Source organism: Emys orbicularis, chromosome 10, assembly GCF_028017835.1.
Source record: "Emys orbicularis isolate rEmyOrb1 chromosome 10, rEmyOrb1.hap1, whole genome shotgun sequence".
NCBI classification, from domain to species: Eukaryota; Metazoa; Chordata; order Testudines; family Emydidae; genus Emys; species Emys orbicularis.
The window spans coordinates 17944425-17966544 of NC_088692.1; the positions used below are offsets into that span (position 1 = coordinate 17944425).

At 44.3% G+C, this 22120-nt stretch overlaps 1 protein-coding gene across 2 annotated transcripts in view; it reads left to right on the forward strand.

Annotated features, from left to right (window-relative positions):
• SYT17 (synaptotagmin 17) overlaps window positions 1-22120 on the forward strand; it is a 75812-nt gene that overhangs the window by 24865 nt on the left and 28827 nt on the right. For both annotated transcript variants that reach the window (XM_065412742.1, XM_065412741.1), the window contains 2 exons: window positions 13200-13320; window positions 14171-14326. In XM_065412742.1, the coding sequence (XP_065268814.1) occupies window positions 13200-13320; window positions 14171-14326 (277 nt within the window). The remainder of the gene's footprint in view (window positions 1-13199; window positions 13321-14170; window positions 14327-22120) is intronic.

A 22120-nucleotide genomic window follows, 5' to 3' on the forward strand; every position in this document is an offset into this window, starting at 1 on the left:
ATGTACTGAATTCATTCTTGGCTGCAGAATTCCCAGACTTTTCAGTTTTGGGTCTATGGAGCTGCAAGTGCCATTCTGTGGAAATGTGCACATCATTTGCATTTGGCTGTAATATCCATCATTTAAAAAAAAAAAAGCAGGTTTCCATAATGCCCTTCACAGATAGATGAAAGAAGTTGGACAGAAAATTAAAAACCAGTAAAACTGATCATCGGACAGTTGTTTCTTTGGCAAAAGTTTTGAAACAGCAGTTGGTTCAGAGATTTGTGCATCCGCATAGAAACTAATTCCACAAACTTGGCTCAAAGCCACTGAGCATGCCAGAGACTCCAGTCAGTATTTTGAACATGCCCCAAACCGTAGCAGCTGTTGAACTAAACAAGTGAAGCAGAACTTCCAGTAAGGGAGGGAAACCAGGGTTCTGTTGCTGAGTCCTTCCCTCACTAGACAGTGAGGAGATGGGAGGATTGAATGCTGGGGTTAGCTAAACTCTCCTCAGCCAGGGTGAGGGAGAGGAGTGGGAGTTCTTCCTCTGCCTTTTAGCAGTGCTGCTCCTTACTTTAACTCCTGGGAGGATATGCTGTAAGTGGCCTGCCCTCTGAAGACAGAGCTAATGGGATTAGATACGTGTAGTTGAGACAAGGCCCCAGTATGTCTTGTGGTATGGGGATTGGGTTCCAGTGTGGTGGATTGCAGTAGGAGAAAAGGTCCTGTGAAGAGCTGTGGGCTCCCTTTCTACCTGAACTTTTCCTCCTGTACAACTCTGACCCACCTATGCTGGAGGAGGCCTCCCAACCCCATCCTGGGACCAAGAGGAGGCATCACAGAGCAGCTGCTTCACTTTCTCTGTGATGATAGTGGGGGTAACTGAAACTCTCTGTAAGGAGGGAAGATCACAGGGCCACTGCTAGTTGGTGTGTGACCTGAGGGATATACATACAGCTAACCTGGGAGAAAGTCCCCCCATGAGGTGGAAGCGGAGCTGAACAAATGCTCCTTCAGTCTAATATTGGTTATATGTGTTGCCTGATCCTATTTAATGGTTAATAATGATAGTATTGATTGCCAATTGATCCTAATTAATGAGCTGAGGGTAATAGAGTTCTTGTCCCAGAATCAATCTGCACAGAACTAAAACCAACACGTTCAGTATCTTGTAGGGAACCTCGTGGTATATGGCAAGGACACTCACACTGCAGGCAAAGCCTTGGTGATTTTTATTAGAGCCAATGATAAAGGCAGAAAAGCTCCAAACCACATAAGCAGAGAGGAATAATACAGTATTGGGGATATCTCTGGTATCATTCCTTGCATAAGCTCTTAGACTTGTATATAGTAAAAGCTTTGTTATCCGGCATGTTGGGGAAATGGGGGGTGCTGGTAATTCAAATATTCCGGTTAACTAAGAGTTATACTTACCAATGGAATACCTATTTTCAAAGAATTAGAATACAGTAAAATGAATAAAGTATAAAATAGTATACAGGTACTCACCAATTCAGTAGTAGTATCGCACTGCAGAGTGGTTGGCTTCTTGAAGCACTTAGGTGTATACAGGTAAAGTTTTCTATACAATAGGTTATCTTCTGACACTACATATCACTATGGGCCGCGCATGGCGTACACCCAGATCACTAAAAATACACTTAACACTAAATTATACTGAACATAATTTAATCTTTGATGATTCAGAAGGCACTTCAGCATCTTGCAGTGCCTCAGGGTCCTCATTATCAACATCAATTATCATTGTAGATGCAGAAGGTGTAGGAGATTGGGCTGAATCTGTAATGACCCTATGACACACCTTGGAAGCTGCTTTTTTGAATAAATCCCTCATATCAGCTTGCTTGCTTGTCTTCTGCCTCTTTTGCATAAAAGGAGAGTGCAGAATGTGCAATTGCATAACTTCCTGGCCAGGATACTAGTCCCGGTTACTAGATTGAAGATTTGTATTGGGAGATATCAGAAATGCCGGTTAATAGACTTTCCGGTTGGTAAAGAGCTGGAGAACACAGCTTTTACTGTACAACTTTCCTTGAGAACCTGGTGGTGAGAGACAAAGGACCAGCCTTGCCTCTGGCTGGCCAAATGAGTCCAATGGTCCAAGTTCCCCAATGCCTAAGATTGGCGATAGATAACAGTAGAGCTGAAGGGTTGAACGATGGAAAGCTAACCCCCTCTACCTGGAGGTTTGCCCTATTATAGGGCCTGAGCATTATCATGAATATTCATGCTAATGCCCAGCCTTCCATGTCCAAATCTGACTTCCTTGCCCTGATCATGTTGGGGTGCCCTTATCCATATTAATGCCATTTAACTCATCATTACATATGTCACCTATTGCTCAGCCAAGTTTGTGGTTAGATATCTGCCGATGATTCTATCCTAAAATATCCAAGCCCAGTAGCACTTCAGTGTTCCTGCAGTTGCTTAGTACCATTAGGTTCCAACTCCTGCTATTGAGCAAGCTATTCCTAGTTCCCCAAAATCTAAAGGTAGCTGTCAGGCCATTTATCTATCCCAAGGATCACAGACCTACGAGGCTTGGCTATATTTATGCTAACTTGCTTAAGCGATTGTCTTACAGGATATGGGTCTGTAGGTTCCTTGAGTTACTGAATATAATAAAAGGCTAAGCTAGCTCTATGGGCTACACATGTTGGATGAATATTCAGTGTGCTGCATGGGGATTTGCCCAAGTGATCCCCATTAATTTGAATGGGTCTGCATGGTGCATTGATAATATAAGAATAATCCTGTGCTGCTCACTAGCTCCTTTTATCCCAGGCGCTCAAAGTGCGTGACAAATTTGAAAGAATTTAGCCTCACAACAACCCTGCAAGGTGGAAAGTATTCTCTCCAAGTAAGGCTGGGTAGAATAAGTGACTTGTCCAAATTCTAGAGGGATTCACTGGCAAAGCTAGTGGGACTACAACCCAGATCTCATGGCTATGTTTTAACCAGGCTTTGTGCTCAGTACCCCTAACCATAGGTGGGTAAATTGTTGCCAAGGCATACTATACAGCAGCTCAGACCTCCAAAAGTCTTTAGTCATTTACTGTAGGAAGCTGCAGGAAGCCTGTGGGAGCAGGGTGTACTAAAGCAGCAGTGTTCTAATATACCCACGCAGGTAATGCCAGGGATAACCTTGAGGAGGAAAATCAATTTGAACCTTCATTAGAAGCACTGTATAGATCTGCACACTGATGTAATACACTATGTACCTCTGGAGTCAGGGAGCCTTTGAGCTGTAGAACTCTGGGCATGTTGTAGCGATCTCAAACAGTCCGGAAGGCCTGTGAACGGTGCACTGCACTGTTCCAAACAAGATGTGCTAATGGCAAAATTAAACGCTGCTTCTCTCGAGACAGCCTTGCTGTGTTCCAGAGATGGCAGAAAAAACGAGCCTTTTCTGTGAGGGTTAGATTCCACCCCAATGATAGTTACAGAAAGTTCTGCATCAAAGACAACCCCAAGGTTACAGACTAGTAACAGGCTGCATAATGCACCCATAAGAAGGAACTGTGAAGGATGAAGCAATAATCAGAACTTCAGGAAAATAATGGACATCCAAGACTGGATGTCACTTAGCTACCTAATCTAACAGGAAATTGCTTTCCCAGGGTCAGCTGGGATCAAAACACATCATGTCATCAGCATTACAATTGTAACTGAAATTATGCCTTTAAATGATGGTGCCAAAGGGAGACATATACAGCAAACAGCATAGGTTCAAAAACTCACGGCCTGTGGTATTCTACAGTATCTCTAAACAGAACTGGAAACATACCCACCTGTAATACTGAACGATATACCTGCCTTGTATCAGAAAAAAATGAACATTCACTTAAAGGGGGTAGTAAAGATTGCCACATACTGGTTTTGTTTGTGGTTTTAAGGTGTAATCTCTTTTCCTTATGCATCAAGTTAGGCATTTAAATTTACAAACTTTGGGATGTAAATGTATCCCTGGATCCTGTAGTGGGGAAATATTAGAGGTTTTGCCATAACTACTGTGAGCAAAATATAAAGTGGACCTATACAGGCAAAACCCACAGCATTTTTTTTCATTAAAAGGTCTTCGACAAACAAAATTTAGACTCTTCTCTTCCTTGAGCACCAATAAAATAAATATGGCACCGAATACATAAGCTTCCCCCTTTCTTTGTTCAAACCCTGCACTTATGTGGAAGAGAGAGAGAGATGTCTTTATCAAACCTTCCCTATCCTGCCTGAAAAGGCTTCATTGTTGTAACAAAAAGATGCTTAAGTGCACAGAGTCACTAGGGAAAAAATATTGTAACATTTCCTCAATAGTATATATGATATATATTTATATAATAAAATCAAGGAAACCAAAGGGCTGATGATTATAGAGTCATGCCGTATTTATGCAGAGCATTGAGAGGGAGCCCTCCCAAATTTGACAGGCACACGGAAGTGAGAAACATTCCTCTCCAACCAGTTATGCCAACCTGAATTGGCCTGAGGCTTCTAATTTGCTTCCCACCAAACTAAGTAAGAACCCCTTTACCAATCTCATCTGACTTGGTCAGCTCTCCCAGCTGACTTGTCGTAATAAAAATAGCCATCTCACATCAACTGCTGACTTTCCCCAGTTGTCTCCATTTTGCTGGCTGAACAAATGACTCTATTCAGCACCCATTCTTCCTAGTGCTGGGGATTTCATCGCTGACACAAACCCTTCCATTGGCTTCTCTAGTTCAGTGGTTCTCAACCAGGGATAGATAGGTCTTCCAGGGGGTACATCAACTCATTTAGATATTTGCCTAGTTTTACAACAGGCTACATAAAAAGCACAAGCGAAGTCAGCACAAACTAACATTTCATACAGACAAAATGAGAAAGTAAGCAATTTTTCAGTAATAGTGTGCTGTGCCACTTGTATTTTTATGTCTGATTTTGTAAGCAAGTAATTTTTAAGTGAGGTGAAACCTGGGGTCCGCAAGACAAATCAGACTCTTGAAAGGGGTACAGTAGTCTGGAAAGGTTGAGAACCACTGCTCTAATTAGACAGAGTGTCAGATATCAATGCTCAGATTCAGCAGTGTGGACTTGTCTTGCAGAGTGTATAGGAGAGGCAGGAACTAAACCTTGAGAAGTTTTAACTCTTGCCAGGGTTTTTCTGGAGCAACTGATCCATTTGTAACTTGGTTGTTAATTGGACTCCATGTGGCGCTATTGAGGACTGTGAATGACAGGTGACCAAAGAACAAGAATAAAGTTAGCAAGCATGGTTCAGCATATGAACCTGATTAATGAACAATGGGTTGATAAATCTAAGGCACCAGGAGAGAAGTGCAAGGTTACAAACAAATTCAAAGAAAATTTTTCAGTGCTGAATTGTAGTCATCTGGTCCACCTCCCTGCATTGTAGCAGGATTTGGACTATCCAGCATTCATATTCCTACAGCTGAGCTGAAAATATATGGATAAGATCAGGTATAGTTCACTGCTGAAGTTAAATGCCTTTTCAAGTCCCTGAGTCATTGGTATGGTAGGCTATTCAGTGAACTGCATTTTGTTTTGAAAATGCTGTTTGTCATTCTGGAAAGCACATTACCAGCTGTGCTCAACAATGAAACAGTTAAGACTATTACTTTTTGCCATTTTCCAGCAAACCCATTCTGATGTGGTCTTTGTGGGTTGGATTGCACATTACTTCCTTCAAGGCAATTAATGGAAACATGCGGTGTTTGGACATTGCTGACACTAAGCTGGAAAGCAATGTGACACACAAAAAGGCCTCAAGGGAAATTTAGGCAGATGATGCCTGATCCCAAGCCCACTGAAGTTAATGGGAGTCTTTCTGTTCAATTCCATGGGCTTTGGATTGGAGCATAACGCACAGTAGTTTGTAACTCATCACCTTCTGTCTGAATATTGCATGCAAGACTATTAGTAAAATATAGACCCAGTTTTTCACGGGGGCTTTGCCCCATGAACAAGTTAGGCATGTGCAAAAGGGCACAACTGAAGATCAGGACCTTACATTATCTTTGTGCTAACCGAATCCGGGATCATTCAGTAGGCAGCATTGTGCGTAGTTCACTATAGACCAAGTTTTTAAAAAAAATTTAAAAAGTGTTTTGGTTAACCTGCATTTGCCTAGATTTGTGTGGGTAGATGCCTGACTGCCTGATCTGTGTGTGCAAATCTGAGCTTTACACTCATACACCAATTTTGTGTGTGCACAAAATGAAGCAATGTTTAAAAAAGCTCCATTTTTGAATATACAAATTTAATTTTATTTAAAGCTTACCATGAATACATGGAGTCCCTACCCTGTCTTTGACAGAGCGCCAGGCCCTGTTCCATGCCCAAACTCACTGCCCTCTCCATTCCACTTCCTGGGGTCTGGCTATGCTGGTGACTCAAAAACAATAAAACCACATAAACTTCAGCATAAGGATAGCTATTCCTAAGAGTTCCGTTTGGGCCAAGGAGATACTTTAAACTCCTGTAGATCCTGATTGAAACTAAATGGGTCCACCTACCACCAGGACCCAGCAGTAATTCCCCTGAATCTTGGTGCAGATATTTAGTACCTGAGCCTAGGGTGACTTGAAGAGCCCTGCATTTCTGTACAGCAGTGGTTCTCAACCTGCAGGCCTCTTGCGGCCCAGTCAGCACACAGCTGCAGCCCATGTGACATCCTCAGGGCCATGAGGATAGTATATGTATTGTGTGGACGTGGCCCACATAACACAATGGTAAATAGGTGGAGAACCACTGCTGTACACGGTTTTAGTGTCTGCCCTGCATCTTATATTTATGCTTTGATGGATATTTACAAAATGAATTGTTTGGTGGTGTTACTAATTGTTAGTTACGCTACTGAGAAAAGTTATAGGTATCTTACATTATGTAACACAGTTTTCCAATTTGTGTTTTCCAAACATACTGGAATTTGCAAAAGCTGAACTCTGCAATGAACCAGATTAAACAATGACTGCAAGTGACAAATAAGAATGGATACGTTACAAAAAAACCAAACCAATGTAGGGTGCCAGGTGTCCAGTTTTTGAGCGGAATGCCCGGTCAAAAAGGGATCCTGGTGGCTCTGGTCAGCACCGCTGACCGGGCTGTTAAAAGTCTGGTCAGCGGCGCAGTGGGGCTAAGACAGGCTCCCTGCCTGCCGTGGCTCCACGTGGTTCCCAGAATCAGTGGCAAGTCCCCATTCTGGCTCCTACGTGTAGGGGCAGCCAGGGGGCTCTGCATGCTGCCCCTGCCCCAAATGCTGGCTCTGCAGCTTCCATTGGTTGGGAACCGTGGCCAATGGGAGCTGCAGGGGCAACGCCTGCGGACGGGGCAGTGCGCAGAGCCTCTTGGCCGTGTCTCAACATAGGAGCCAGAGGGAGGACATGCCGCTGCTTCTGGGAACTGCTTGAGGTAAGCGCCACCTGGAGCCTGCACCCCTGCCCCCACCTGTGCCCCAACCCCCTGCCCCAGCCTGGAGCCCCCTCCTGCACTCTGAACCCCTCAGCCCCAGCCTGGAGCCCCCTCCTGCACCCCAAATCCCCACCCCAGAGCTCGCACCCCCAGCCAGAGCCCTCACACCCCTGCACTCCAACTCCCTGCCCCAGCCCGGCACCCCTCCCACATGCTGAACCCCTCATTTCTGGCCCCACCATGGAACCCACACCCCCAGCCTAGAGCCTGTACCCCCTCCCATACCCCAACCCCCTGCCTCAGCTCAGAGCCCCCTCCCATACTGCGAACCCCTCGGCTCCAGCCCAGAGCCCCCTCCTGTGCCCCAAATCCCCTCATCCCTGGCCCTACTCCAGAGCCCGCACCCCCAGCTGGAGCCCTCACCCCCTCCTGCACCCAACCTCCTGAGCCAGCCCGATGAAAATGAGTGAGTGAAGGTGAGGAGAGCAAGTGACAGAGGGAGGGGGGATGGAGTGAGCAGGGGGTGGAACCTTAGAGAAGGGGCGGGGCTTTGGAGAAGGGGCAAGGCAGGGGCGGGGCAAGGATGTTTGGTTTTGTGTGAGTAGAAAGTTGGCAACCCTAAACCAATGGCATGTTATAACAATGTTAATAGGGATGGAAGAATACCTGATTCAGATTAAATTTGTACATGAAATCACTGGTAGTGACAGGATTCAGAATTATGCAGATGGTCTCATAGACAGTATGGACCTTTTACACCAGTGGTGGGCATCCTGCCGCCCAGGGGCTGCATGCGGCCTGTCAGGGTAATCCGCTGGCAGGCCACAAGACAGTTTGTTTACATTTGCACGGCTGCCCACAGCTCCCAGTGGCTGCAGTTCTCCGTTCCTGGCCAATGGGAGCTGCGGGAAGTGGTGGCCAGCACGTCCCTGCAGCCCGCACCACTTCCCGCAGTTCCCATTGGCCGGGAAGGGCAAACCATGGCCACTGGGAGCTGCGGGTGGCCGTGCAAATGTAAACAAACTGTCTCGCGGCCCACCAGCGGATTATCCTGATGGGCCGCAGGTTGCCCACCACTGTTTTATACCCTACATGCCAACCTGTGACTGGTCTGTCAGGATTCAGAATCAGCCGTTCAATAGACTTTGTCCTGAGTGGCAGCAGCCTGTTTTGTGGTGCAGTGAGCGGATGAAGTGCAGTGATGTCTGGGAAATTTTTTCTGTCTGTGAGACTAATCCAGAACTGATTTCATAGAGTGTAAAGACCCACGTTGGGAGCGACCCAGTGTCAAGCTACTGTCTACATCAGCCATGTGTAAGCAAGTAGATAATCAGCTACCCTAAGGGTTGCTGTGGTACTAGGAAAGGGTTAGGGATCAGGATATTACAATTGCCTAGGTGCCCCACAAGCAACGATGACTTTTTGAGCAAGGGCCTAGACAGTATTTGTTGAAGCATGGATGGTGTGTTGCTCTCCAAAAGGAAGGCATCAACTATCCTTAATAATATGCCTAAGGCTTTTCTGCTAGCTTAAGCCAGCTATTAAGGGCTTGGGCTCATCTCACAGATGGTTGGCAGTAGTTCCCCGAGCACATGCACAATATCAATAAGAAACTGGCTGGGAAAAATCGTCTGGTAAAGACAGTACATTTCCACTAATTTTTCTAAACACCTCTATCATAACACCCACTCAGCTGCCTGTTCAGTGCTGAGACTGAGCACAGTCGTGTGCTTAGGTAGGGTTTGGACCTACCCTTGGTGCAGAGTACAGTGTGTATATTTTCAGACTTCGATCTCCCGTGCGCAGTGCCTTCCTGACCAGAGGGAATTACCTGTGTAATGAAGATTCAGAATACAATGCTAGTCTCTTAGGGTATGTCTTCACTACCAGCCGGATCGGCGGGCAGCGATCGATCCAGCGGGAATCGATTTATTGTGTCTAGTCTAGATGCGATAAATTGATCCCTGAGCTCTCTCCCGTTGACTCCTGTACTCCAGCGCCGCGAGAGGTGCAGGTGGAGTCGATGGGGGAGCGGCAGCAGTCAACTCACCGCGGTGAAGACACCGCAGTAAGTCGATCTAAGTACGTCGACTTCAGCTACATTATTCACGTAGCTGAAGTTGTGTAACTTAGATCGATTCCTCCCCCCCCACACCCAGTGTAGACCAGGGCTTAGTATCACAGTTATGATGTGTAAATTCCTTAAGGCCGACAAGAGGAAGTGCGTGGGTGGGGGGCTTTCTTCATCTTTCTTTTAGGTAAAACAAGAATGAAGTTTACTGTGGGAAGAAATGGAGAGTGGTGAATAGTTAATTTGGAGTGTGAGTGTGCTGCATCTATTTATATTGCCATCTGTTGTAATCAGGCTAAGGAAGTAATGATGAGGGTTCAGGATCAGGGCATCCGTTCAGGAAGACTCATTAAGGCTGATATGTTCCATCGCCTCAGATTTTAGGTTTGACTTATCCCCCTGCTTGATTTCTCTGACCTGCTTGGCCATCCCCAAGTTTATCAGCTTGGCCTATGCAATGGGCAGGGTCTTCCCAGATGGACTGTCACTCAGCAACTCCAGTTGCCTAGCTAGGTCTGTTACGTAGTGCAGCACACTCACCTTGCGTAGCCCATTGACTGAACCAGGCTCTGTGACCGGAAACTCCCTTTTGTATTTCTTTGAGCATGGATTCCAAGGTCAGAAGGGACCACTGTAATTACATAGCCTGACCTCCTGTGTGACACGGGGCATTAGAACTTCCCCAAAATAATTCCTAGAGCAGATCTTTTTTTAAAAAAAATCCAATCTTGATTTAAAAATTGCCAGTGATGGAGAATCCGTCACAACCCTTGGTAAATTGTTCCATTGGCTAATTACCCTTAGGTGTTAAAAATTTACACCTTTAATCCAGACTGAATTTGTCTGTCTTTGACTTCCAGCCATTGGATCTTGTTATCCCTTTGTGTGCTAGATTGAAGAGCCCGTTATCAAATGTTTGTTTGCTTCCCATGTAAGTACCCAGACTGTGATCGTCACCCCATAACCTTCTGTGTTAGGCTAAATAGATTGAACTCCTTGAGTCTGTCATTAAAAGGCACTAAAAATAATCATTTAAACATTCTTGTGGTTCTTCTCTAACTCTCTCCAACCTATCAACAGCCTTCTTCAGTGGTGGACACCAAAGAAATAGCCACAGTATGCCAGCAGCAGTTAGCCAGTTACTGATCTGTTTCATGTGTGCCATGTTAATTTTGTATGTTCTAGTTGTTTAATGAAAATGAGCAGTGCCAGGTCATGTAATGTTTTGTCTGCCTAAATCTTCTGGGTTAACCTTTTGTCCCTCACCCTATTCATAAAGCAGGGCTGTGGGCATTGCCAGAAAATCCCTCTGCCATAGGCGCTGCTACCATAGTCTTCCTGTTGGTTGCTGCTCCAAATACTGACTATTTCCCCCCCATGAAGGAGTTTATGCAGGTTTGAGAGGAGATGATGTCATCAACCCATCTTCTCCCTCCCAGGCCAGCCAGTCCCCCTCCCAGCCTTGACCCACAGACATACAGTGGACAGGTCACTGTGCAATCAGGGGGCTGAGGCAAATACTCCCACAACACCTGGCTTGTTTCCACTGTGGTCACTAACTCGGCTTGCGTTAGCAGAATGGAGAATGTGGGGTTAAATACACAGGAATTATTTTACTCACTATTGAAATATAGCCACCTCTAGGGTGGAACCAGACAATTATTTAATTAACCCACAGTGACGCTACACATCAATTTAGGACATAAAGTGGAAAAGAATGCCATATTCAATTCAGATCTGAAGCGCAGAGCTTTGCTCAATCTACCATGTGTTCACCTGTGTACCAAATGCATCTCTGTCATGTAGTCCTGAAAAGTCAATAAAAACAATATAGAAGAGAAACTACTGCAGGGGAATCTGGGTGGGCAGAATGTAATTACCAGAGTTGGGATTGGACCAGGATACCAGATTTAATGGCTCCTACTCATCTTGTGCCCTAGGATCTTTAATGAGGGAAGTAAAAAAGGGCCTGTATTAAGAAGCAGCAGCCACCTCTGTGATGTCCTGCTGCAGGCCACAGGGGGATCAGAGTTTCCCAGCTGAGGATGGGGGAGGGTGGCAGGAAATGGAGGGTCCTTCCCAAACCTAGAAGGAATCCTGAGGCTTTATTTACTTCTGAAGAGAGCTCTCCTGCTCGAGTTTTGTTCTGAGTGTTATGGTTCATTTCAGCCCAAAATGCAGAGCTGTTGTCATTTGTGTCCACTTGTGGTTTATAACATCTCATGCTGTGGGTGCCCTTGCCCTTTCTGTAGTGATTGTGGTACCATTGTTTCTCCTATTCCTTGCTGAGATGGGCCACACAGATCAGATCTGGACCTGGGTGTGAACTTCTCCAGTGCTTGGATGTGGGAGTTTTTGGGGTGGGCTCAGCTCTGGTGGTGAGAATAGAAAGATACTATGGTTATTGCAGGTATCGGAAAGGTGAATGTAAAACCAACAATGGTGCTCACTGGATATGTATTTCAATCACACTCATGCATCAGGAAGCTTCAAAGGCAGTGCATGTCAATCATTAGTATTTTAAGCCATCGCTTTTATGCAGCTTTTAGTAATATCAGCTCTCAGACACTTTTTCTTTTACTTGTTTCAATTAAGTCAACGAAAGGGGGATTAATGGATAAACAGCTATGTTTATATAAAGCTAAGGTCAGGACACAGTCTGCTGAATAGCAAGGACACAGGTAAGCCTGGCTCACAGATAACTGCATGACATGCTGCAATATCAGGGAATAAGGGCACAAGTTCGTTAAGTGAATGCCACCTCTGAATTTCCTCCCTATTGTCAGTTTATATCACAAAGGAAATGCTACTTAATCCTGTAGAGTCTGATTCTCTAAGCATTCCGTGCCCAGAATTTCCAGAGTTGTCAGTGGCAGTTTTGCGTGTGGCTGTTTTTCAGGATTGGGCCCGTATTTTGTATGTTAGCAGCAGATCAGTCATGTTAAATTATTAAGATTAGAACTAGACGGAAAAACTTCAAATGCAAGCAAGAAAAATTACAGCTCCTGAGATTCCTCCTCCTTGTGCATCCTGTTGAAACAGTTCTGACAGGGTGACAATCTGTTCCTGTCTTCTGCTCTCTCTATGCAGATGAGGGCCCTTCAGCTGCTAAACACCCCAGTGCAGTTTATTCACATTTGCTCTTCCCATCACCTTACTGTTCCATACATCATATTCGATACAGTTTCAGTTTCTCCTCCTCGGGTCTCTGCTGAGGAGAGAGCATTCTCTCTCCAGAGACTGGTTCTCATTCTCCCTCTTGCACTTCCTTCCTGTGCTTTCTTATACCTCCTGGGTTAACGGGCCAATTTCCTCATTGCTCCTCCTCCAGCCCATTGTAATCCACTAATTAGGCCCTGGGGAGAATTAATTGGTGTTTAAGTGACCAGAGTGCTGGCTCAGCTCTTGGTTCCCAGCACTCTGTCACAGGCTCACTACTGAGTAATGATGGCAGTTTTAAAACAGAACCATGTTCAGTGATTGAAGTATAATATAGTGAAGCAAACCTACTAGCAGGGGATAGTATTCTTATTTTTACCTTATTCAGTGCAAGGCCCCAAATGGTTCTTGAAGATGATGAAAATGGAATGTGACTTTAAATGTTTTTCTGCCATTTCAATCAATTAGGGGATCTGTTTTTGTTGGTTGAATTGCAGTTGTCTCTCTAGCTGACTTTGCAGTTGTATAATCTCATATTTCCTTTTCCCTGTAGAATGAAGTCGAGTTGGGAGAGCTGCTGCTATCACTAAATTACCTTCCCAGTGCAGGACGACTGAACGTAGACATTATTCGAGCGAAACAACTTCTTCAGACAGATATGAGCCAAGGTTCAGGTAAAGGGCAGTGTATTTCTCAGATCACGCCTGCATGTTTGTGTGTGCTCTAAAGTTGTCCTGTATAGTTAGGTTGCCATTTTTGATTCCACCTAAGTGATTTGGACACTCGGTTCCATTAAAATTAATGCATGGCTTTGAATAGCTCTAATATATGTTTTTAAAATATATATATATATATATATATATATATATATATATATATATATATATATATCAAACATTGAGAGTCCAAGTCTACTGGTTGAAGCATAGGATTGGGAACCAGGAATTTCCAAATGCTGTCCCTGCCTCTGCTTTTGTGGTTTAGGATTATTTCTCAATTTTCGTGCTGTGCTTTGCAGACACAAAGTGTTGTGTGAGTGTTAAATATAAAGGCGGTTTAATTCTGCAAAACTTGTTATGCTGTGTGATTTTTGACAATGTCTACTCACCCCTCACCTGCTTTACCTGAGTATGGAGAAAGTTCGATGTCATCATTCTAGCAGCTGGTGATTCTCTCTCTCCCTCACGATATATTTCCCTGACTCCCTACTTCAGCTGCTGCTGATGTCAGACTATTGACATCTGTCAGTGAGACCAACATACCTGGCTTCTGTCAAGGTCGCCATTCGTTGCACTCCATGCAGAATCAACAGAAACATTCTGAATTCTGCTGCCTGAGACTTGTACATCTTCACTGCAAGTCACCTGGTACCTTGACATGATAAGAGTCCAGATCCCGCCCAAGAGCTCTTTTCCTGCACCGTGCCGCTCCACACTCTGGTCCCAACTGTGCAGAACCTTTCTGAGACAGGAACATTGACTGGCTGCAACTGTAAAGCTGGAATTGTGTTTGTGTTTCTTTCAGATCCCTTTGTGAAAATCCAGCTGGTTCATGGATTAAAATTAGCCAAAACCAAGAAAACCTCTTGCATGAAGGGTACAATAGATCCTTTCTACAACGAGTCCTTCAGTTTCAAGGTTCCACAAGAAGAACTGGAAAATGCCAGCTTAGTATTTACAGGTAAAAGCATTCTTGCTATTGAATTGATGCTATCTTGGCTGTCTCAGAGGTAAACAAATTAGCTGCCCCATGCATGCACTTTAGCCTACGCAGTATCTTCCTCTTTTTCAGCAAGTTAACATTTATGGGACAATCAGCTCTGTCATTTCTAGAGGAGCTTAATTAGCATCACGCTTCTCTGCACAGAAGCTTTCCTGGTGTTGACACCTGTAGTATGGAACTGTCTAGGAACTCACCTTGTCAGTTTCATTCTTAATTGGTGCTACTGGGAAAGCATTTCCACTGAGGAGAGAGGCAGGCTAATTGAACTGGGTCCTGAAGTGCTTCATGGAGAAGTCAGAGGAATGAGAGACAGGTGGAAAGAAGTATCTGATGATCAACCTAGGACTTAAAACAATACTCATTTTGGGACTCAACATAATTTTTACTTTGAGGATTGTGCACATGTCTTGTGCTAGCCCATTGTACTGCTGTGATATAAATTGATTTGTTTATGCCTGTATTTTTAAAGGGACACTATTAAGGTACTGAGCTTCCAAAGTAAGTGCTGAGATTTATTGTTGACTGTTTGGATTTTGTAACACTCTGAAAAGAGATTGATGACAAATGTCCAGGCTTTTTGGCGTTTTGGTGGGTTTTTTTACCCACCAAATTTTCTTGAATTTGGTATTTTCTTACTTCAGTTATGGAAACAGGCAATGGAAATTGATACACAGAAAAGTTTCTAAGAGCAAGGTTAGATAACATAGTGGTAAAAATGACTGCTTCTGGTCTATGCTGTGGCTTACCTGGTTGATAGCACCGGAAAAGATGCATTATTGCGGAAAAACATTTAAGACGTTTCTAGGAGCAGACACAGGGTAACTGGAAACTGAAGCCTTCTTAGTAGTTGCACAGTACATGCAGCACAAGTAGTGGCAGTGCAGGCTTCCATGCGCTACCTTTCAAAGTGTCTTAACCCAGACCTGAAGCATCTGCTTTTATGGGTTTTCTATTGTAGCAAAAGGAATGAAGAAGGTAGTTTGTATTTTCCTGCCTCTTCAACCCTTGGCTTGTTGGCTGAGACTTCCAGCAAAGGGTATGTCTAGACTTCAAAAAAACACCCCCACCTGGCCTGTGTCAGCTGCCGCAGGCTTGGGCTGCGGGGCTATGAAATGGTAATGTAGATGTCTGGGCTTGGGCTATAGCCTGAGCCCTGGGACCCCACAACGGGGCCTCCAGCCTGAGCCTGGATGTCTACACTGCAATTTTATAGCTCCACAAGCCCAAGTCAGCTGACACGGTGCCTGTTGTGATGATTTTATGGTATGGACGTCTGTTCACTGAGAATCAGGCAGAGACCACTAGCTCATTTCAGTGGGCCACTGAACAGCCATTGGATGGTGGGAATTTTGGTCTCTGCTGACCTTAGTCAGATTTGAACTAGTAACCTAGAAGTGAAAGGCTGCATAGCTTACTATTCATCTACTGAGCAGTCCACTCTCCCAATTGTTTTCAGTAGACTCATAGACTCATAGACTTTAAGGTCAGAAGGGACCAATATGGTCATCTAGTCTGACCTCCCGCATGATGCAGGCCACAAAAGCTGACCCACCCACAACAGAATCCTCCAGCCTGCGACCCCTGCCCTATGCTGCGGAGGAAGGCGAAAAACCTCCAGGGCCTCTGCCAATCTACCCTGGAGGAAAATTCCTTCCCGACCCCAAATATGGCGATCAGTAGAACCCCGAGCATACAGGCAAGATTCTACAGCCGGACCCTCATTTTACCCGCGATGGCACGTTAATGCCTAATTGACTAAAATCACGTTATCCCATCAAACCATTCCTAAACTTATCAAGCCTAATCTTGAAGCCAGAGAGGTCTTTCGCCCCCACTGTTTCCCTCGGAAGGCTGTTCCAAAATTTCACCCCTCTGACGGTTAGAAACCTTCGTCTAATTTCAAGCCTAAACTTCCCCACGGCCAGTTTATATCCATTCGTTCTCGTGTCCACATTACTACTGAGCTGAAATAATTCCTCTCCCTCCTTGGTATTAATCCCTTTGATATATTTAAAGAGAGCAATCATATCCCCCCTCAGCCTTCTTTTGGTTAGGCGAAACAAACCGAGCTCCTCGAGTCTCCTTTCATAGGAAAGGTTTTCCATTCCTCGGATCATCCTAGTGGCCCTTCTCTGTACCCGTTCCAGTTTGAGTTCATCCTTTTTAAACATAGGAGACCAGAACTGCACACAGTACTCCAAATGAGGTCTCACCAGCGCCTTGTATAACGGAAGCAGCACCTCCCTGTCCCTACTAGAAATACCTCGCCTAACGCATCCCAAGATCGCATTAGCTTTTTTCACAGCCACGTCACATTGCCGACTCATAGTCATCCTGCGATCCACCAGGACTCCGAGGTCCTTCTCCTCCTCCGTCACTTCCAACCTATGCGTCCCTAACTTATAACTAAAATTCTTGTTAGTCATCCCTAAATGCATCACCTTACACTTCTCACTATTAAATCTCATCCTATTATTGTTACTCCAATTTACAAGGTCATCCAAGTCTCCCTGCAGAATATCCCGATCCTTCTCCGAATTGGCAATACCTCCCAACTTTGAGTCATCCGCAAACTTTATCAGCCCACTCCTACATTCGGTTCCGAGGTCAGTAATGAATAGATTAAATAAAATCGGACCCAAAACCGAACCTTGAGGAACCCCACTGGTGACCTCCCTCCAACCCGACAGTTCACCTTTCAGTACTACCCGCTGCAGTCTCCCCTTTAACCAGTTCTTTATCCACCTCTGGATTTTCATATCGATCCCCATCAGTAGTAGGGGTTTGAATGATATTTCTGTGGGCAAACAAGTTGTAGAAAAGAACAGAGTTGTATAAAGACCATTTATACATTTCTGTTGTTCATATTTTAATACATGCTTTTGTTACCAGGAGGAGAAAATATCAAATTCAAGAATACAAAAAAATGTTTTGAATTGTATTTTAACTTTCATTTCCACTTTTTAATGCCATGCTCAGAAGCATTAAAAAACAAATTCTGCTCTCATCTGCACCAGTGCAGTTTCACTGGGGAAACCAAGAGCAAAATTCATCCCCAAGCATTCTCTGTGTTAACTTGATTTTGTGAATGGTGGCAATGCCTTTGCTAAAAATTATAATGCAAATAAGATTCAGTCCCAGTTGTTACACTGGGCTAGATGGTAGCATTCATGCCACTGTGGTGCAGAGGGCAGTGTGGAGCCAAACAGTCCCCGGAGGAGCACTATCTCTCCCAGTGCTGTATAGGGGTGCATTTTGCCCCAGACATTGAGATGCAGTTGATTGCTCCCTCCATGGCCATGAGTCCATCTGCTCTTCACCCCACTTGCCCCCCTTTTGGCATTGTGGTCTCTGGGAGGCGCAGGAGTGAACAGGCCCTAGAACTGAGGGAGCACAGGGGCTGCCACTGTGGACAGCCTCTTCTGCAGCCTTGTAGAGACCCTGAAACTTGATGTGCCCCAGTCCTGCAGCCAAGGAAGGGCCATGAGAGGAGTTTATGCTCCCATGAGTTAAAGGAAAAGAGAGAAGGATTTTTTTTCTTTTTTTGTAATGTTCCAACAATGTTTCTGAGCCATTTTAAAAAGAGAATCTGCACCCAAAAGACAATATTATTGTAAAACTCTGTATTTCTTACATGGCAGAAACGGCTGTCAAGTCAGTATAAACAGCTGAAATTCAATCCATTAGCTTGTTTCCAAACATTTCATAACAAAAGTGATGCTGATCAGCATTTTAAATCTTGCCCTTCATGCACAGAAATTTCCACAGCAAAAAGGCTATATTTAAGCATGACTTTACATGCACGCCATCTTAAATGTTCCCTTTCATGTGTAATGATGAATTTGTTCCTGGAATCTTCAGCCAGGTGATCTCTTTCTGCAGGAGTGAAATACTCTGGTGCTTACCTACAAAATACCAGCTCCCTATGATCAGGAACAAGGAATGAAATACAACACAATTCATTAGAGCAAATGAAGTTGGTGTTAGATGGTTGGATGGCTGACCTTTTATTATGGATAATTTTTTTTTTTTTAAATGAGTCAATCAGAAGCTAACTGATTCATAAAAATAAACTATCACATGTTGTTACGTAGCAGTCAGATTTAACTGCTAATATTTGAAATGATCACATCACAGGGTTGTTTGTACCAGAGGGCACAAAATATTCATTGTTGAAATCACGGACCTGTGATTATCTACTGCATCTTCAAAACACAGTGTCATGGAGTACACAGTACTTGGCGAGATCGATAGGGCCAGATTCTGATAACCTTCCTCATGTTGAGTAGTATATCACTCTGAGTAGCCCTGTTGCTGTTGATATTGCAGTAATGCCTAGAGGTTCCAGCCAAGATCAGGGCCCCCTTGTGCTATACGAACCAATGGTGAGAGACGGCATCTTCCCTGCAGAGTTTACAGTCTATAGATGAGACAGACAAAGGGTGGAAGGGGAAGCAGAGGTACAGAGGGTGAACTGACTTGCCCAAGGTTACACCACAGGTCAGTTACGGAACCAGTATTAGAACCTGCTCTCATCCCCTAGCCACAAGACTACGCTGCCTTTCCATTGTCCTACTCCGTGCTAGCAAGGGGTATCAAAACCTATTATGAAGAGTGGTGAAGAAGGAATCCTATATGGCCACATAGAAGCAAGTGGAGAACAGATATCCAGAAGCAATATAATGGAAATAACATAGTCCAGTGGACTTGGTGATGGTAAGGGCTCTGGGCCAAATTCTTTGCTGGTGTAAACTGGCAAAACTCCATTGACGTCAGTGCAGTTGCATCCATTTAAACCAGTAGAAAATTTAGCCCAATTTCATGTTATGTCCGTGTGTGCTTTTAAATAAATAAAGTTAAGCAGCTGTGACTACTCCAAGGGTGGCTGCATTTCTCTGTTGGGTGAGTGTTCCCTACATTGCCTTTCCTGGATCACTGGGGTATTGTGTGGCTTAACTGGTTCATGCTTGCGAAGTGCTTTGAGATCCTCAAGTGGAAGATGATCTAGAAGTGCAGATTATCATTATCGGAGCTGAATTTCTGTCTGAAAACGAGAGGAGCGGAACCCAAATCCTTTGGTTATTTTGCATGTACGCACAACAGGAACTAAAGCCACCTCCTTTTTTTCTTTTAGGTCTTGCTTGCGCTAGCATCCCTTAAGTCAGTTAATTAAATTTGCTGATGAGAAAAGAGCCAATTAAAAAGGAAAGTAATCATGCTGCGAAGGGTGGCTAGTGATACCATGAAGGTATGTAGATCTGTAAAAGCACCCAGGCCAGCCAGTAGCTAGATCATCTTCAATAATTTAAAATAAACCATGTCAGTGGCTTCAGATATTGGACGAGATCCATAGCTGGCTTAAGCTGGCATAGTTTCATTGAATTCAGTGGAGCAACGCCAGCTTATGCCAGCTGAGGATCCTGGCACTCTCTGTGTAGTTGGTGATAAATTCAGAAGTGACACACTATTTGATTTAGGCTACGCCTATACTCGAGCTGGGAGGTGTAATGGATGTACCACTGCTAGGTTTGATTGAGTTAGCCCGCTAAAATTAGCAGCATAGCTGCAGCTCTGTGGGTGGCAGGACAGGCTAGCCCCCACAATACACTCCCATCTGAAACCCTAGGTATGTACTCGAGGTGGCTAGCCTCTCCCACCACCCAGGCAGCCATGGATATACTTCTGTCTCGAGTGTGCTAGCTTGCTCAGTGCTAGCGCAGATATATCTGCCCAAACTGGAAATTACAACTCCAGCTCCAGTGCAGATATAGCCTTAGAGCAATAAGACGTTTGCGTATATTTTTCTTGTGTACATTTATTTAAACTGCATAGTTTTCAGTGTACTATGGTGGGACGTGCATACAGTTCCCATTACTTTTAATGAGAGTTGAGTGTGCAACATTGCACAGACAACGCTGACAAATGAAGGTCTCTTTCCCTTTATGCAAGTCTCATTTCTGCAAATTCCCCCTCCACGCATATACCCCACTTCCCCCGCCCCCCCACCTATCATATGATTCTCTCTAGCTTTGGACTGAAAATATGAATTGTAGCCATCCTGTTTAAGCACAGCATTGGATCTACCTATACATAGATGAACCATGAGTTTGAACCTTAGTATGGTTGACTTACAACATAGCACCCTATTTCTGATTGACTGTTATATGCCAGGTTGAGACATCGCCATGGACAGCTGTCCATCAGTGTAGCCTATGCTCCCATTGAGGAAGCTACAGATGCTAATGAAGATGAATTTTATCAGCAGCTAGCAGCTGTGATGCAATCTGTTCCACTGCACGACGAACTTATTGTACTCGTAAATATGAACGCCACACCAAGTTGTCCCAGAAATGGCTTCAAAACTATTCTTGGGCCATTTTCCTCTGGAACAATAAATGACAACTCTGTTAGATTACTCTTCTCTTGTGCTTTTCATAGCATTACCAACACTGGCAGTTGGTTCAGGCACTTAGATATCTGGCAGGAAACCTGGATATTCAACGATGGGTGGATGAGGGAGAAACTGGACCACATATTGATCAGAATCGTAGCATAGTAAGGTCATACTGGGTCTACAGAGGTGCATAAGCCCTGGCAAATGCTCACCATCATCATTTTGTTGCTAAAATGCCAGTTACTCCTCTATTTTAACATAAAAGTGTGCCCCTCATGAGACATAAAGCACAAGGTATCTGTGAAAATTCAGCACTGGCTAATAAGTAGTCTGTCTCAGTGGAAAAACAAATTAGACACACTTGGCAGTCTCCTGGATGACGTAGAATTAGCTTGGACAGTCATAGGCACAATCATCTGAACAGCAGTAGATGCCATCCCAGAACTGAAATGCTACAAGCGACGCCTCCAGCTGTACAGTGGGACATTTCAAATATTGCAAAAGAAATAGACAGCACCATGATGACACTGATCAGAAATGTTTACAAGGTATTTTTCAAGCGTAAGCAAAAGTGACCCCTGAAGCTTATTTTGAGAACTTGACAAAAGAGTCAGAAGAGGAAAGGAGACCTAATAAATTTCAGCAGCCATTCAAAGCTATACAGTCACTTCAATCCAAAAATGAACTTTTTGTGGGATCTTTGCTGACAAACAAGGCTTAGGGTAAAACATGCTTTATCCAAGAAGTCCTGCAAACTTTTGTAAATGTACCTACATTGGAAGAGGTTCACTCTAAAGAAACCGCGAAGCGGGCATGCTGCTGGACCTGACAGCATAATGCCTGAATTTCTCAGGTGTGCCATAGAGCCTATAACTGTACCATTACACCAACTTTTTGTCTGGGCTTGGACTCCTGGGAAGTTACTAGCGGAGTGGAAGGATGGGATCATTATCCTGCTCTATAAAGGGGGAACAGCCTCCGCATTGAATGTGGTAACTGTAGGTCAATTAACTCTGCCCTCTGTTCTTGGAAAAGTCTTCACATGTCCTACTCACCTTGGGCTTCACTGCCAGGCAATCCACAGTGGATGCTATATTTGCTCTTTATCTTTTATCTGAGATCCATCGTGAATTTAACTGGCCTTCGACAGTAGCATACACAGACCCAAAGGCAACCCAGTAGTGCAGATAAATTGAGCTCTGTGTAGCTCATGGTGTTGGGTGTTTTCGAGTAAGACCTTAAAAGCTGAGATCCTATTTGCTCCTTGTAAATATTATATATCCCATGATGTAAATCCTTGGCATTTACAAGCCAAAATATTCCTCCTCCTGCTTCTGTGAAATGTGCTGTGTATTGGT